The sequence below is a fragment of the Aotus nancymaae genome, unplaced genomic scaffold (genome assembly GCF_030222135.1).
Source record: "Aotus nancymaae isolate 86718 unplaced genomic scaffold, 86718_ANA_hifiasm-v0.15.2.pri h1tg000030l, whole genome shotgun sequence".
Lineage (NCBI taxonomy): Eukaryota > Metazoa > Chordata > Mammalia > Primates > Aotidae > Aotus > Aotus nancymaae.
The window spans coordinates 32,620,271-32,637,118 of record NW_026988443.1 but is presented as its reverse complement, the minus strand read 5'-3'; the positions used below and the strand labels follow the sequence as shown (position 1 = coordinate 32,637,118).

The window sequence follows — 16,848 nt, the reverse complement described above, 5'->3', positions numbered from 1 at the left end:
GTGACCTTGGAGGCGGATGCAATCCTGGGAACTCAAGATTCCTTGCATGCAGTGGAGTTTACTGGGTAAGTACACGTCTCGTCCTTAGACTGTCCAGTCTCTCTCAAAGATCCTTCTTGTTAAAACGCATGCTCTGGGCCGAGTGCGGTGGCTCACGCCTGTAATCCCAGCACTTTGGGAGGCCGAGGCGGGTGGATCACGAGGTCAAGAGATCGAGACCATCCTGGTCAACATGGTGAAACCCCGTCTCTACTAAAAATACAAAAAATTAGCTGGGCACAGTGGCGCATGCCTGTAATCCCAGTTACTCAGGAGGCTGAGACAGGAGAATTGCCTGAACCCAGGAGGTGGAGGTTGCGGTGAGCCGAGATCGCACCATTGCACTCCAGCCTGGGTAACAAGAGTGAAACTCTGTCTCAAAAAAAATAAATAAATAAAATAAAACACGTGCTCTGAATGAAGAGACCCCCAAAGAGGCTTTGTGTGAGCAACATGGCCGTTTATTCACCTGGGTGCAGGTGGGCTGAGGCCAAAAAGGGTGTCAGGGAAGGGCGGTGGGATAGGAGTTGGTTTTATAGGTTGTGGGGGAGGCAGTAGAAAGTTACAAAAGTTAAGTTTAGGGCAGTTTTTGCAACCTGGGAGAGGGTCATAGGGTGTAGAGTCATGAGGTTACAAAGTCCAATGGCCTTATCAATTGGGGCAGGAATAAGAAACAAATAGAGAATGTCTTAAAGTGAAGTAGGTGCCGCAGGGGTTGATCGATCGTGTACCTCCAGTTCGTGGGAGTCACCATGCCATCCACAGCATGGTCAGACCTTACACTTCTCCCCTTAAGGCCATGGATCCTGTGATAGTTACCTATCACTGTATCATAAATTTCCCTAGAGCATAATGGCTTAAAACAATAAACATCTGCTATCTCACCAAATTTTGTGGGCCAAATTCAGAAGTGGCTTAGTTGCTAGGTGGTTCTGACTCAGGATCTCTCATGACTTGCATCAGCCAGGGATTGACTGGGCTGGAGGATTCCACGGCGGATCATGCCTGGCGGCCTCAATCCCTTGTTGCATGGTCCTCTCCTCAGGCCTTCTTGAGTCTCCTCACGACATGGCGGCTGGTGAGTGATCCAAGAGAGCAAGCAAGGGGAAGCTGTGAAGACTTTAGGTCTTACCTCATGAGTCATACTCCGCCATTTCTGCCAAATTCTATTCATGGAGAGTGAGTCACCAAGCACAGCCCACATTCCAAGGGAGGAGAATTAGCCTCTACTTCTTGAAGAACAATTATCAAACAATTTGTGGACAGATTTTTAAAACAATCATGGCCACTTCTAAGGCTTCCTTTTATGGGGTCTTCAGAACCTTGGGTATAGCTGTATCTTCCTCCTCAGGGTCAGGGACTAGTTCCAGATGAACCCTCCTAGGAACACAGGGTAGGCTCTGCCATCTCTACTTCTCTCCAGCATTAACCCCAGCCCCTGTGAAAAGCCAGCTAGCTCCATACCAGGGCATTGGCAATGAAGACATGACAGGCACCTTTCTGCCCTCTAAGGATGGAAGAGACCCCCTGCTCTTTAGCGCAGCATATCTTAATAGTTAATAACCTCCGTCACCTTTTTTTTTCCTTTCTTTTTTTTTTTTTTTTGGGATGGAGTTTCGCTCTTGTTACCCAGGCTGGAGTGCAATGGCGCGATCTCGGCTCACCACAACCTCCGCCTCCTGGGTTCAGGCAATTCTCCTGCCTCAGCCTCCTGAGTAGCTGGATTACAGGCACGCGCCACCATGCCCAGCTAATTTTTTGTATTTTTGGTAGAGACAGGGTTTCACCATGTTGACCAGGATGGTCTCGATCTCTTGACCTCGTGATCCACCCGCCTCGGCCTCCCAAAGTGCTGGGATTACAGGCGTGAGCCACCGTGCCTGGCCCCCATCACCTTATTAATTGACAAACTGGTGGGAAGCTGAAGAGCAAAGTGGCTACTTCCCAGTGCTTTGATCATTAGAAAAAATTTAAAAGACATAGACTTTACAGCTGACACAGGAATTAGTTACGATTCTGAGGCTATTTGGATGGAATAAATGTATTTGGCATGTCAGAAGAACACGAATTCTGAAGGGCTGGGGTAGAATGCTATGAATTGAATGTTTGTGTCTGATATGGTTTGGCTGTGTCTCTACTGAAATCTCAACTTGAATTCTGTCTCCCAGAATTCCCATGTGTTATGGGAGGGACCCAGGAGAAGGTAATTGAACAACAGGGGCTGGTCTTTCCCGTGCTATTCTCACGATAGTGAATAAGTTTCAGTAGATGTGATGGGTTTATCAGGGGTTTGTGCTTTTGCTTCTTCCTCATTTTTCTCTTGCTGCTGCCATATAAGAAGTGCCTTTCGCCTCCCACCGTGATTCTGAAGCCTCCCCAGCCATGTGGAACTAACTCTAAGTCCAATTAAACCTCTTTTTCTTCCCAATCTTGAGTATGTCTTTATCAGAAGTGTGAAAATGAACTAATACACTGTCCCTCCAAAATTCTTATGGTGAAACCCTAATCGCCTAGGTGATGGTAGCTGGAGATGGGGCTTTTGTGAGGTGATTAGATGTGATCAGAACCCTTATGAAGGGATTAGCGCCCTTACAAGACACGTGAGACAGTGTGCCCTGTCTCTCTCTCTCTCTCTCTCGCTCTTTCTCTCTCCCTCCCTCCCTCCCTCCCTCTGAGCTCTCCACCATATGAGGACACAACAAGAAAAGGTCTACTTGTAAACCGGTTACAGGGACCTCACTAAGAACTCAACAAGGTTGGAACCCTCATCTCGGACTTCTGGCCTCTAAAACTATGAGGAATAAATATTTAAGCCACTCATTCTATGATATTTTTGTTACATCAAAATTTTTATAACAAATTTTTGTCCACTGGGCTGAACTAAGACAAAAAAGAAACATCGTTCCAACAAGATTTATGAGCATTATTCATATATTTTAGGGAACTGTATTGGACAAGTTAGCCTCCCCTGCAGCGACCATTCACTGAATCTTCACTGTGTGCCCAGAATCTGTGCAGAAGACTATGTGTGTCATTTCACTTCATCTTCAGGATGACCCTGAGAGTCATATTAGCATCCGCGGGTAAATCAGCAAGGTTCAAAGAGATGACTGAGGCCAGGCACAATGACTCATGCCTGGAATCCCAGCATTTTGGGACACTCAGGCAGGAGGATCGCCTGAGCAGAGGAATTGGAGACTAGGCTGGGTAATGTGGTGAAGCCCCTCATCTGCATTAAAAAAAAAATTAGCCGGGTGTGGTGGCATGAGCCTGTAGTCCCAGCTACTCGGAAGGCTGAGCTAGGAGGATTGCTTGAGTCCTGAAGGTCAAGGCTGCAGTGAGCCATGATTGTGCCACTGAACACCAACCTGGGTGGCAGAGCAAGACCCTATCTCAAAAAAAAGGAAAGAGATAACCAAATATGCACAGAGACACCCAGTGAGTTAGTATTCGCACTGGGATTTAAACCCACATCTGTATGACTCCAAAGCTGAGCTACTTCTCCTCCACTGGGCTGCCTCTGCATATGTAAAAATTAGCTGTATTAGGCCAGGTGCAGTGGCTCATGCCTGTAATCCTGAAGCCGGGAGTTCAAGACCAGCCTGGCCAACATGGAGAAACCCCGTCTCTACTAAAAATACAAAATTAGCCAGGTGTGGTGGCGCATGCCTGTAATCCTGGCTACTCGGGAGGCTGAGGCAGAACTGCTTGAACCTGGGAGGCGGACGTTGCAGTTAGCCAAGATTGTACCATAGCACTCCAGCCTGGGCAACAAGAGCGAAACTCCATCTCAAAAATTAAAAAAAAAAAAAAAAAAATTAACTGCTTTTTAAATATTTGTCTAAAATAAGCCTTAACCTATTGCAGGGTGTGCTGCCCCAGCCTGAGACTGGCTGTTCCATCTACAGCTGTTTCTCTATTTGTCTTTGCATAGGGAAGTTTTCATCGGCGCATGGACTGTTTCTCCTCTCTGTGTAATCTAACACCTGCTAGTCTGAGATTCTCTAAGTGCCCCGTAATAAATGTGAAAAACAGTCTCAGGCCTATTTTTTCCCCTCTTAAATAATGGAGCCTAAATGCCGAGTGGCCAAAAGCAGGCCTTTCAGCCACTGGCTGAGCACCGTCTGAAGATGAAATCCGTCTCTTCAAACTGTGTCAAAATTGCTTAATAAGAACTCAGGGGACCCCACATTAATGAAAGGATGCATCTGCTTTGGGTTTCACATGATTGGGAGTGATGGTTCAGAGCCAGCCACCTATGCTTGACTTTCACTCTTTAAAACTCTGCGGTTAATCACAGCCCTCATTATACAAAGGTTACAATGGATATAAAGGTTGAAAGACTCCGTTCAAAACTGCGAGCAGTGGCCAGGAAAAAAAAAAAGAAAGAAAGAAGACACAAAGACGATGATCAAAGAACAACGATCAACAGTCAAGACTAAATCAGTGCAAAATTTTCAGAATGAGAAATGAAATGGAAAACTTCGAGGAAAACTACCAAGCGCAAGTTTTAGGTATTCTGGAGACAGAGGAAACTCAGAATATTTTAGCAACAGATTATGTCTATGAGGGGGATGAATAATTTATTATCTGATAAAGAAACTTCCCTGAGCCTGTGACAAGAAAGGTCAAATAGGCTACTGAAGTAGAGCAGTAAATATACTCTACACCACTTGCAAAGACTGCAGGCTGGGCGCAGTGGCTCACGCCTGTAATCCCAGCACTTTTGGAGGCTGAGGCAGATGGATCACAAGGTCAGGAGATCGAGACCATCCTGGCTAACTGGTAAAAACCCGTCTCTACTAAAAATACAAAAAAATAGCAAGGCGTGATGGTGCGTGCTTGTAGTCCCAACTACTCAGGAGGCTGAGGCTGAAGAATTGCTTGAACCCGGGAGGCGGAGTTTGCAGGGAGCCCAGATTGTGCCACTGCACTGCAGCCTGGTGACAGAGCAAGAGCAAGAAAGAAACAGAGAGAGAAAGAGAGAGAGAGAGAGACATAAGAGAAGAAAGAGAGACAGACAGAAAGAAAGAGAGAAAGAGAAAGAAAGAAAGAAAAGAAAAGAAAGTGAAAGAAGGAAAGCGAAAGAAGGGAAGGAGGGAAGGGAGGGAGGAAGGGAGGGAAGGGAGGGAAGGGAGGAAGAAAGGGAATTCTGGAATCAAACAGGAAGGAAAGAGCTTCCTTGGCTCATGTTCATCAACTCTATCAGATTACAAGAAGCACAGGGGATGTACTTTCTAGGTACCCTCATATTAGAAATCCAGAGATAGTCATACAAATACATGCAAATAATTGACTACAATACTTGGCTAAGTCCTTGAAACAGGGTAATCTTCCAGCATCACCCACACACCAGCTTCAAATCCTGGATCCACCCCCAATCTCCCAGCTGTGTGAGCTTGGGCAAGCCCATGCCTCTTCCAGCCTCTAAACTGCCGCATCTGCACAATGGGTTTTACAAAGAACATAAATACTTCACTGTGATATGCTAAGCACAGTTCTTACTACTAAGACAAACGTGAATACCCAACCTCATCTGCAGGTGACAGTAATATGACATTTTGTAAAGGCCCCAAGGAAGAACCTCAGAACTTTACCTTCCTTTGTGAGTACGCGCTTATCGATTTGAGCAAGTGGTTTATATAGTTCTTGCTGGTTTGCAGACTTGTTTATATCATACTTTATTTATTGAAAATCCAATACTATACAGAAAAACAATCTGTAAAGCAAAGAAATGAGGAACAAATCTAGTGGATGATTTAGGATGAATTCTTCCCAATAATCTACAACTATTAATAATATTAATAGTTTTTCCCTTTTTGTTTAGCTAAAGATCATTCAAAACAATGGGGATGAGCCCTGTGACTTGTGATGCGTGAAAGAACGATCATGTTTTCCAAGTCAAGTCACCAGCTTAGACAGGCACGAGGCTCGTATATTACCCGCCCCATATACTGCACGCCTCTCCCCAGTGCATACACCATAAAAAAGGCCAGGGCCTTCCATCTACAAAGGCAAATCATGGGACTTAAGCTTTCAGTGTCAAAGGAGATTTCAGGGAATTCCCACAAACAGTGAAGCTATACCAGCTCATAAAGTCACTGAGTGAATCTGAAGGAGTCCAAAAGTGGCTGGAATTTTGCGGAGGTCTTTAAAAGTGCAAGCAATTTGGCTGGGCAGGGTGTCTCATGCCTGTAATCCCAGCATTTTGTGAGGCCAAGTTGGGTGAATCTTGAGGTCAACAGTTCGAGACCATCCTGTCCAAGATGAAACCCTGTCTCTACTAAATATAAAAATCAGCTGGGCAAGGTGGCAGGTGCCTATAATTCCAGTTACTCAGGAGGCTGAAGCAGGAGAATTGCTTGAACCCAGGAGGCGGAGGTTGCAATGAGCTGAGATCGTGCCACTGCACTCCAGCCTGGGTAACAAGCACGATACTCCATCTCAAAAAAAAAAAAAAAAAAAAAAATGCAAGCAATGTATTCCTCAGCATGCTAGCCCATCTTTCCTTAATATGCTATGAAACACAGGATGTGGCAGTTTTGAAGCAGGGCAAGCAAAAACAAGAACTAAATGAAAACACAGGCGTCAGTATCTATTAAAAGCACAGAAAAGTGTGGAGCCTATGTGCCTAATACAACAGTTGGTACTGAGTGCTCCATATCTGAAAACAGTGTTAAAGCCATTATTTCCGATGCTTATCAATGAGGCTGCAATCACATCATGCTGTCAGTACCACTCCTATGCCTTCACTCCCACAGAATAAATAGACCCGGTATCAACGCTATTGAAAACGTGAATCATGACAGCACTTCAGCATCAAACCGTGTGGTCGCAATCAACTGAGCATGCGCTCTATCCCTAAGCCATGCACGTTCCATTACCTCTGGCTAATAAATCTTTTATTTCTACCCCTTGTCTCTCTGCTTTCTCAATAACCATTTTGATATAAACCATTGCTTGCTGTTCCTGATGACTAATCCCTTAATCACCTTTCCTAAATATATGCAAAGCGTATTTCTTTGTAAATATAAAAGAAAAAGCAATCACATAAATAATTAAGATGGCTTTTCAAATGACAGTTGAGTGCTAATATGAGCTACACTGGGAAATACTCATCAACAAACTAAATACACATCTATTAAAATGTAGGAGTCCAGACATATGAAGACGGAAAAAGGATTCATTGCGACTCCATCGGAATTATGCTGATAAACATCCGACATAGAGTACCTGCAGTCCCAGCTACTCGGGAGGCTGAGGCAAAAGAATCGCTTGAACCCAGGAGGTGGAGGTTGCAGCGAGCTCAGACTGCACCACTGCACTCCAGCCTGGGCAACAAAGCAAGACGCCATCTCACACACAAAAAAAAAAAAGAAAGAAAGAAATAAATAAAAACGAAAAGAAAAGTAAGCATCACTTTGCACTTTCATGTGTGAAGAAACTATTATTGTTGTTATTAACAGCAGCAGCTAACATTTAATTGAGCACTTAATTTATCCCACAATGGTTAAGACTCTATATCCACAGAGTCAATGTGTTTAATACAACCACCCAGATCTCTCAATGTAGATATTATGATGTGCATTTCACAGATGAAGAAACTGAGGTTTAAAGAAGTTAAGAAACTTGCCCAAGGTCCTAAGATGTATCTGATTCTAATCTTTGCCACTATCATAGAGCATGTTTTAGTGCCATGGTTATAAACTGGGGATGATTTGCACCCCTAGGAGACATCTGGCAATGTCTGGAGACATTTTTGGGTGTCACAAACATACTTGGGTCATTCCTCCTGTATGAGAGGGGAACAGATTCAAGACACATTCTGGGAAATCAGAGGTGAGTCGAACAGTAACTCCAAAGGAGGGCCACCAGCCCCTCTTCGCATACCAGCCCCTTCTGCCCAACCTGTTGGCCATCTCAATTTTCCCACGCTGTACTAATGGCCAGTCTCCAACAGAAGCTATTCTGCACTCCCTGTTTTGATTTTTACATCCTAAACAGACCTAGTGAGGGCCTGGTATGCATCAGGCACATTGGTTACTCACAGCAATCCATCCCCTCTCTCCCAATCCACCACCCCGGCCTCCCAACCTCAGCCTCATCCCTTCTCTTCCTGCAAACAACGCAAGGAGATGGATGCTATTGGGCCCATCTGCCCCCACTCCACCCTACCTCCTTCTTTCACAGGACCAGAAGTTCTAGATCCCAAGTTCTGGAGATCTAAAATTTCAAAGCTAAAATTGAGAAACCTAACAGAAACAGAAGGAGGAGGAACTGGGAGTCCCACTGGGGTCTTTCAAGAGCGCTACACTGGAATGTCGAGGTCCTGCTGTGGATGTTCATGAAGTGTGTTTGGATACCTAATAAGCTCTCATTCTTTACATGCAGTGCCCCTCAGAGATCCTCAGATCTCAAGACAGGGAGTGGGATACGCAGATCCTGAGAAATAAAGCAACAGAGGCCCTACTCCAATAGATACTGAGTAAAGGAAAGAATAAACCACAGCATTGCAGAACTCAGATACGCCTATCATTGTCCCAGATTTAGAGAACTCACATGGAATCCTAACACGTAAACACTGCTGCTAAATAAAAGAGGGTCCACTCCATCTCGAAAACAAGAAAACATCTTATTCCGCCAGCCACACTGGCCTCTTGGAATACACAGGAAAACATCAGGTGCTTGTCTTAAGAGGTCAGGGCACCAGGGTATAATTCACATAAGGATGTGAACGAGGTAGATGACAGCTGTGCACAGTTCCACAACATAGGGACATACCCCACTGACACATTTTCTTTATTTAAATATGACTGGGGGCTGATGCGCCTGCCCCTCTTCCCTCCTTTTTTAATTATGCTAGACGAATTGGCCTTTTAAGATGGTGGTTTACTTCTTACTGTCCATAGTATCCTATTTTAATTGTTTCCATTTCTTCTCTTACTTCTAACTTTGGAGCATCTAAAACATCTCAGCAGGAGGGCATTTTCCCATGAAATAATTAGTAGTAGTAGTAATTACATATAGGTTCTTAATATACTGCTATATGGAATGTGTTTTCACTTAAGTTATATTTTATTAAATAGCTGCATCTCCCCAAAAGTAATTTGAGAGCTCTAGAAAGGATATCTTGAATACAAAGGGACAAAAGGGTAGATCAGAATGGCTTCCTCTAAGAAATAGGATGGATCCTGAAATTCATCACTCAAACCACAGCTAGAGAATTTAAAAGCAAAATGTGCAAAGTATGAACATTGATATTAAACATGGTAGAAAAGACGGGCCGTAGGTGGAGCCGACAGACTTGGAGTTTGGAAGCCAGATGGACTAAGCAAGGAGCCTACCTCTGAGCTTATCAGCTGTGCAACTCAGGTGAGTTTCTTCACCCTTCTGAGACATCCCTTGGCTCTTCTGTAAAATGCCAAAAAAAAAAAAAAAAAAAAAAAAAAGCCTTTTGCATCCTTCTGGATGAGGAATATAAAGTACTTGGCCCATGGCCCAGCACATGACAGAGAATTGATAAATGGGGGCTGTTAGCTCTCCCATTGTGGATGTGAGAATAGCATTCCACTGGCTAAGAGGCAGACACGAATGTTCTAGAACATGGCGATCCTGGAATGTGTAGTGAAGGCAGGAAGAGAAAGAATGGGTAGGGAAAAACAAGTTGGGAAGCAGGAATGAACTCTTATCTCCAGAAGCAGAGCTAGGAATGCCCACGGGGCCTTGGCACATGAGAGCCTCCGCTGAGCCAAATGGCCCAAAGACGTCTGAAAGAGCCTTTGCTGCAACAAAAAACTTTGGATCATTTTGAGAAACTCCTGTGAGGCGCCAATATGCTGCAGTACCTTCCCGGCCCCGACACTGATGTGATTCATCATAGATAATGTATGGATGTGTTCAAGCTGGCCAGCAGCTTGAAAAACTGGAGTCTATCAAATTGACCATGAAAAACACAAGAAGGTAATATTTAGTGATATGCCAGATGAAATCCTTGTATTGAGACATGAGGTAAGGAAAGACCTGAAGGGAAGCAGACCAGCTATTATCAAGGGTCAGGGAGTTGGCGGATGACATAGAGACCAAGCCTAACATAGGTCACCCAAGCAAGGAGGCCTTACGACTTCACAGCCTCTCTGCAGCGTATGAATGGTGCAATGGAATGAAATTGTAATGACGGCTTCTGGTGCTAAATTTGAGTTTCTATAATCACGATCTTGGGGAGATAAGGAACACAGTATAATGGCATACACAGAGAATAAATGAACACATGACAGATTATGAACAGGTTGAGTTTCTTCAGCCCACAACCTATCAAATCTAATTTTAAACCTTCAAAGACACATGTATTAGTTTCCTTTCTGTTCCAGTTTCATTTTCCCGTGTCCCCGATGGTCAATGATTTTGGATAATTCTTATTTTGGGATCACTGGTCTACCTCAAGGTACTATATGTTAGAGTAAAACTACACAACAATAAATTCTGTCATCTGAAATCGACTCACAGAGACTAAATTATGACTCAAAATATAAGAAAGACTGAACATTGAGTCTTCGAAATCATCTCATCCGACCTTTTTCCTTAAAGATGAGGAAAAAAGGCTCCATACAGATCCAGAGGCTTACCCAAGGCCCCATCATTAACTGAGGCGAATCCAGGAATTTCTGCCTCTAAGCATCAGACAATAATTAAAATAGACGAACATGTTATCATATATATTGTGTTCTCCGAAAAGAAGAGGATACATTTAATAATGCAAAAATAGTTGTGTTATAGCATTATCTTTCAAGACTGGTTTAAACGTAAATATCATTGCACAATAAGGTTACTACCATGTTGTCACTAGGGTCCCTGGAATAGTACTTTTCTAGTTTTAAATGTTACATCAAATGGGCAGAGTTTTACAATTCTGACATGCCCTTCTGCTAGTCCCAAGAACGCTGCAAGCCCTTAACGGTTATCTACCTACACCGTCAGTGGGAATGGAAATTGGGACAACAAGATAAGAAAATGACTCTGAGGCCTAGTGCGGTGGCTCACGCCTATAATCCCAGCACTTTGGGAGGTCAAGGCAGGTGGATCTCGAGGTCAGGAGTTCGAGACCAGCCTGGCCAACAAGGTGAAACCCAGTCTCTACTAAAATTACAACAATTAGCTAGGCGTGGTGGCACTCGCTTGTAGTCCCAGCTACTCAGGAGGATAAGGCAGGAGAATTGCTTGAGCCTGGCAAGCGGAGTTTGCAGTGAGCCGAGATCGCGCCACTGCACTCTAGCCTGACGAAAGAGCGAGACTCCATCTCAAAAAAAAGAAAAAGAAAATGACGCGAGAACTGTTACCAAAATTTACAACTCATATGCCCTTTGAATCAAAGAGCACACTGCTAAGATTCTGCCCTAGGTGTGTACTCACAAAAGTGTAAATAAAGGATGTTCACGGCAGCACACTTCAGACCCAGTATCACATGAAATTGTAAGAAAGACTGATGCAAGAGAGAATGGTAAGACACCATTTCCTGGAATAACAAATAGCAAAATAATGCAAACGACCTAAACGGTCACCAAAGGGAAGACTGGTTATAGCATAAGCACGTGATAGGATATTACGCAGCAGTTAAAACAGTCAAGTAGATCTATATGCACTAATAAGAGATCTCCTGGACTACTAAGTTTAAAAAAACAAAGTACAGAACAGTATGTGAGTGTTTTTGCTGGTATATATAACCTTTTTCTGGAATACACAAAATAGTTCATAATGTTTATCTTCCAAGAGAAGGACCAAGAAAGACTTTCCCATTTCATTTTCGACCTTCCCATTCTGCATGTCGATTCAAATAAGATGCACGTATGCTTATTTGTACTCTTCTCAATACATTTCTAAAGGCTACCACTATCCCACCTAATAGAGGTTATTAGTTTTTAACATTAGTGAGAAAGACACTAACATAATCAGAAAAAAATAAGGCTCTGCTTTCTTTTTTTTAATTTTACCCAAACGAATAAGTCCAGTGAGCTCAAGACAAGGGCTTATTTCAAATATACTGAATTCCAAATATTTCATCATAAATATACTGAAAAAGCAGAAATAAATGTTCCTTTTCTTTATTTTCATAACTTTTCAGTCCAGAATACCAGAAATTTTCTTAAGCACACTATGATCTATTTCTCCAAATGGCAAGAAATGCTTCATAGCATTCAGAACATGAAGACGGCCTCCTCAGCGTTTATCCAGCCCACTTCAGGCTCCGTTCCCAAACCTACTGCTCTGTCTTCTCCTCCTCATCCTTCCAGGGCCTCTGCGTCTGCCATTCCCCTACCCCATCTGACCCTTCTCCACCCTCCCCAGCTCTTTCTTGAGATCTTAGCTCAACCACATCTCCCAACTCCCTGGCATCAACACTGTTTCATAGGACCACTCAGTGTTTGTTCAAGTTTACATTAATATCTATGTTTCTTTGACTAAATCTGTCTTACACAATAGGCTGAAAGCTCTACAAAGACAGTGGCAATGTGTGTTGTCCTTCACAGAAGACCTCAGCACCTGAGACAGAGGTGCACTTTGCGAACAAGTGAATGAATGAAAAGTGAATGAACGTAGTCTAGACTCATGCTGAAGTCCAGTGATGTTTAAAAAACCAAACAGCTCACATCACTCTCTAGCTCAAACCCTCTAATGTCTTTCTCACCACTCTCTCAGGGTCTCCCAGATACCCATCCCCAACAGCACCTCTCCTACCCTGTCCATCCATCTCCAGCCACACCAGCTTCCCTGATGATCCTTGAATTCTCCACTGAGCCTTTGCATATGCCGTTCTCACTGCTAAGAGAGGACTTCTCTCGACATGTGCATGGCTTACCTCCACTTCCTTCAGGTCTCAGATCAAATGTCACAGCTTTGGAGGGCTTCCTGCAGATGACTCCATGATGCTCACGCTGTCACTCACCCTCCCTTCCTCTGCTTTACTGTTCTTTCTTTATTGACATCATGAGAAATATTAAATCTGATTATGATCTATTTTTCCTATCTAGACGGTAAGCCTATGAGGGCAGGGATTCTGTTTCATTTGATACTAACTCCTTGGTCCTAAGACTAATGCAAGCCCTCAATAAATATTTACGTAGACATGTATCAACATCAACTTCTATACAGGGAGAGAAAAGTAAGAAATCAGAGATAGGGTTAAAACCTACTTCTTTCTAATCTTAAAAACCACAAGCATAACAGTCTCCTAGTTGCAATCATGGGCGTTCACCACGTTTTATTTTTCTTAATAAATGAGTTAAACAAGTAAACATTCTCAAACCCCTGATTAATAAAGCAGATGACACTGACAATGAACCATAAACAAACGCGTGGATAATAATGGGCTTGCTCATGCTTTCATTCATAAAACAAACAAAGTGGAGATGACTTTAAAAATAAAGACATGATTCCAAGAGCAATAAATTTTACACGCTGCACTAAAATCTCCATGTGGTTAGCCCGGCATGTGCATTTGACAATTAAAAAACAGTTGAGCACTTACCCATTCTTCTAAAATGCGTGACACTGCTTCACTCGCCCTTGCCATGTTCCTGCAGGCCAAGATCACATGTGCACCATGGAGGGCAAAAGACTTGGCAGTTTCGAACCCTATGGGGTAAAGGAAAGTCAACGTTAGAAAACACGGCATCAACACAGTGAGTCATGTAGAATGGCCCTTACTGGAGCACCACTTACATTACCCCAAGTTCTCAACCAGGGGAGATTTTGACCCCCACGGGACAGGTACAAAGGTCTGGAGACATTTTCAGTGGCCACAGCTGGGGGTTAGAGTCCCGCTGGCATCTAGTGGGTAAAGGCCAGGTATGCTACAAAACATCGTTTTGTTTTGTTTGATACGGAGTCTTGCTCTGTCACCCAGGCTGCAGTACAGTGGTGCAATCAGGGCTCGCTGCAACCTCCGCCTCCCAGGTTCAAGTCATTCTCCTGCCTCAGCCCCCAAGTAGCTGGGATTACAGGCATGCACCAGCATGCCCGTAATCGCTGGCTAATTTTTGTATTTTTAGTAGAGATAGGGTTCTGCCATGTTAATCGGGCCAGTCTTGAACTCCTGACCTCAGGTGATCCGCCTGCCTCTACCTCCCAAAGCACTGGGATTACAGGCGTGAGTCACCATGCCCAGCTTACAAAACATCTTACGATGAGTAGGGCAGCCCCCTACGACACAGAACCATCTGGCCCAGACTGTCAACACTGTGATGGTAAGAAAACTTGTCCTAGGGATGCAGTGATTTCAAAGATGAAGACTGAGCCATAGAAGAGTTAATGGCATGTCCAACCATTTAACCATCAATAATGACCAGATTCTTTGCCCACGTTAAGGACATGATGTTCTGCTCTGTGGTAATGCTCCCAGCGCCTCTGCTTCCACCAATGTTACCTAGGTTTCTTAGACCCATTTTCTACTGAGAACAATTAGAAAAGCTGGAGAAAATAACACATGTGCACACGTGTACACACACACACATCTGTTTGAAGGCATCAGAAGGGCACTATGACTGAGAATTTTTGGGGCCAAGATCTGCAAAAATTGCAAGGCCAGCATTTGGCAGCATTTTTCCTTCAAGGCATATTTCATTTCCAAACATAGTGGTTGGAAGCCTAAGGAGATGGGCTGAGCTTTTGGCAATCTCCTAACATGGAAAAAGACACAAATTTGAGCTTAGGACCCACCAAGAACAGGCCGTGGTAAATACACCAAACCTTTGGCTGGGATCCTAAAGAGATATACCCTCCTTGTAATAACAAGAGACAGACCAGCCTTCACAAGAGTGGAAACTCAGGTTCAGGCCATTTCACTTCCTAGTTTGATTAAAGTGATCAGTCCCTATCGGTCCAATTTCCAGAAGCAAGAGAAAATATTCTCTGGAGGAAGATACCATTATCTAGAGTCTCAAATTACCACTATAATTATTTCAAATACTCATATAAAATCTCAGACACTCAAACAAAATAGCTAAGCATACAAAAAAACAAGACTTCACCAAAAGCCAGAGGGGAATAAAATGGAAATAAATGCACAGGAGGTCTATCTAATCAAGTTATTCAGAAACAGTGATTAAAATAACTCTGATCGAGGCGAGATGGAGAATTATCACAGGGAACTAGAAACAATTAAAAAAAAATCAAATAGACATTCTGGAACTTAAACACAATAAAAATTCATGCCTGTAATCCCAGAACTCTGAGAGGCAGAGGTGAGTGGATCACGTGGTCAAGAGATCGAGAGCGTCCTGGCCAACATGGTGAAATCTCATCTCTACTAACAATACAAAAATTTGCTGGGCATGGTGGAGCACACCTGTAGTCCCAGCTACTAGGGAGGCTGAGGCAGGTGAATCGCTTGAACCCAGGAGGGGGAGATTGTGGTGAGCCAAGATTGTACCACTGCACTCTAGCCTGGCAACAGAGTGAAACTCTGTCTTAAAAATTTAAAAAAAAAAAAAAGAATTCAACATATAGGTTAACAGAAAACAGGACACAGCTGACAAGATTAAGAAAACTAGAAAATAAGTTAAAAAAATCAAAAGTAAAGCATAAAAAGAAAAAAATAACTAACACAGTAAAGCAAAGCACATAAGAGACACGTGAAACACATTCTCCTATGCTTTTTATTCTTCATTGTTCAACTTGATCTCCTACGCTCTTACACATACATGTAATTTGAGTCCCAAAAGAAGTAAAACAATAGATTAAGATATAAGCAATATGTGAAGACAGAATGGTTGATAATTTTACAAAATCAATGACAGATACATAGCCACAAATTCAAGAAGTATCCTGAGCCAGAAGCAGAAATATATATGGGTATGTGTCTACACATATATGTATAAATGTGTGTGTGTCCACAAGTATGTGTGTATATATATGTGCAAGCCACAAGCAGAAACATACATATATATATCTGTGTGTAGCCACAAACAGAAATATATATGTGAGCATATATCTATATGTGTACGTCTATGTGTGTGTGTGTGTGTGTGTGTAGACACACATATATACACATACATGTCAAAGCAAGGCACATCACAGTAAAACTGCTAAAAACTGCAGATAGTTTTAGAAGTACAGACAAGTAACTATAAGACTGGTAGTTATACCTCTCAGGAAAATGATGGAAGCCATGGCTGAAAGAAGTGAAACTTTCATCTTAGAATTCCATACCTAGTGAAAATATTCTTGAAAAATAAAGGAGAAGGAAAACAAAAATTTTAAGCAAATGAAAGCTGCGTTTTGTCTATCACCTACACTACACCTAGTATCGCGTATGGACCTACACTAGAGGAGACACTAAAGGATGCTCTTCAGGCAGGCGGAAGATGACCCTAGTTATAAACCCAGAGATGCAGGAAGTAACAAAGAGCAACATTACGGTAAAGACATGGAAAGATCTAAATGGTAAGAGCAGTAACCTCTGTGCAGCAAAAATCACCACATCAACAATAATAATAACGCTTAACCTAGGAGGTGAGTGAGTAATGGAAGTAAAGTATCCTAAGGTTCTTCTCTTGACCAGGAAGTGATATAACACTGATTTATATCAGACTTTAGTAAGTCAAGGATGCAAGCTGTAATCTCTACAAACTTAACAAGCTACTAGAGAAGTGAAGTAGACTAATAAAAAGGAAAGAAAGGAGAGAAAATGACCAGGTACAGTGGCCTGTAATTCTAGCACTGTGGGAGGCCAAGGCATGAGGATCACTGTGACCAGCTTGGGCAACATAGCAAGAATCTGTCTCTACAAAAATTAAAATTAATAAAGAAATACTCTTG

General features: G+C 42.9%; 1 protein-coding gene across 1 annotated transcript in view; it reads right to left on the bottom strand.

The window, feature by feature from the left end:
• Positions 1 to 16,848, bottom strand: part of WWOX (WW domain containing oxidoreductase) — a 1,123,669-nt gene that overhangs the window by 1,047,108 nt on the left and 59,713 nt on the right. The window contains exon 5 of the mRNA XM_064383331.1: positions 13,559 to 13,665. Within this exon, the coding sequence (XP_064239401.1) occupies positions 13,559 to 13,665 (107 nt within the window). The remainder of the gene's footprint in view (positions 1 to 13,558; positions 13,666 to 16,848) is intronic.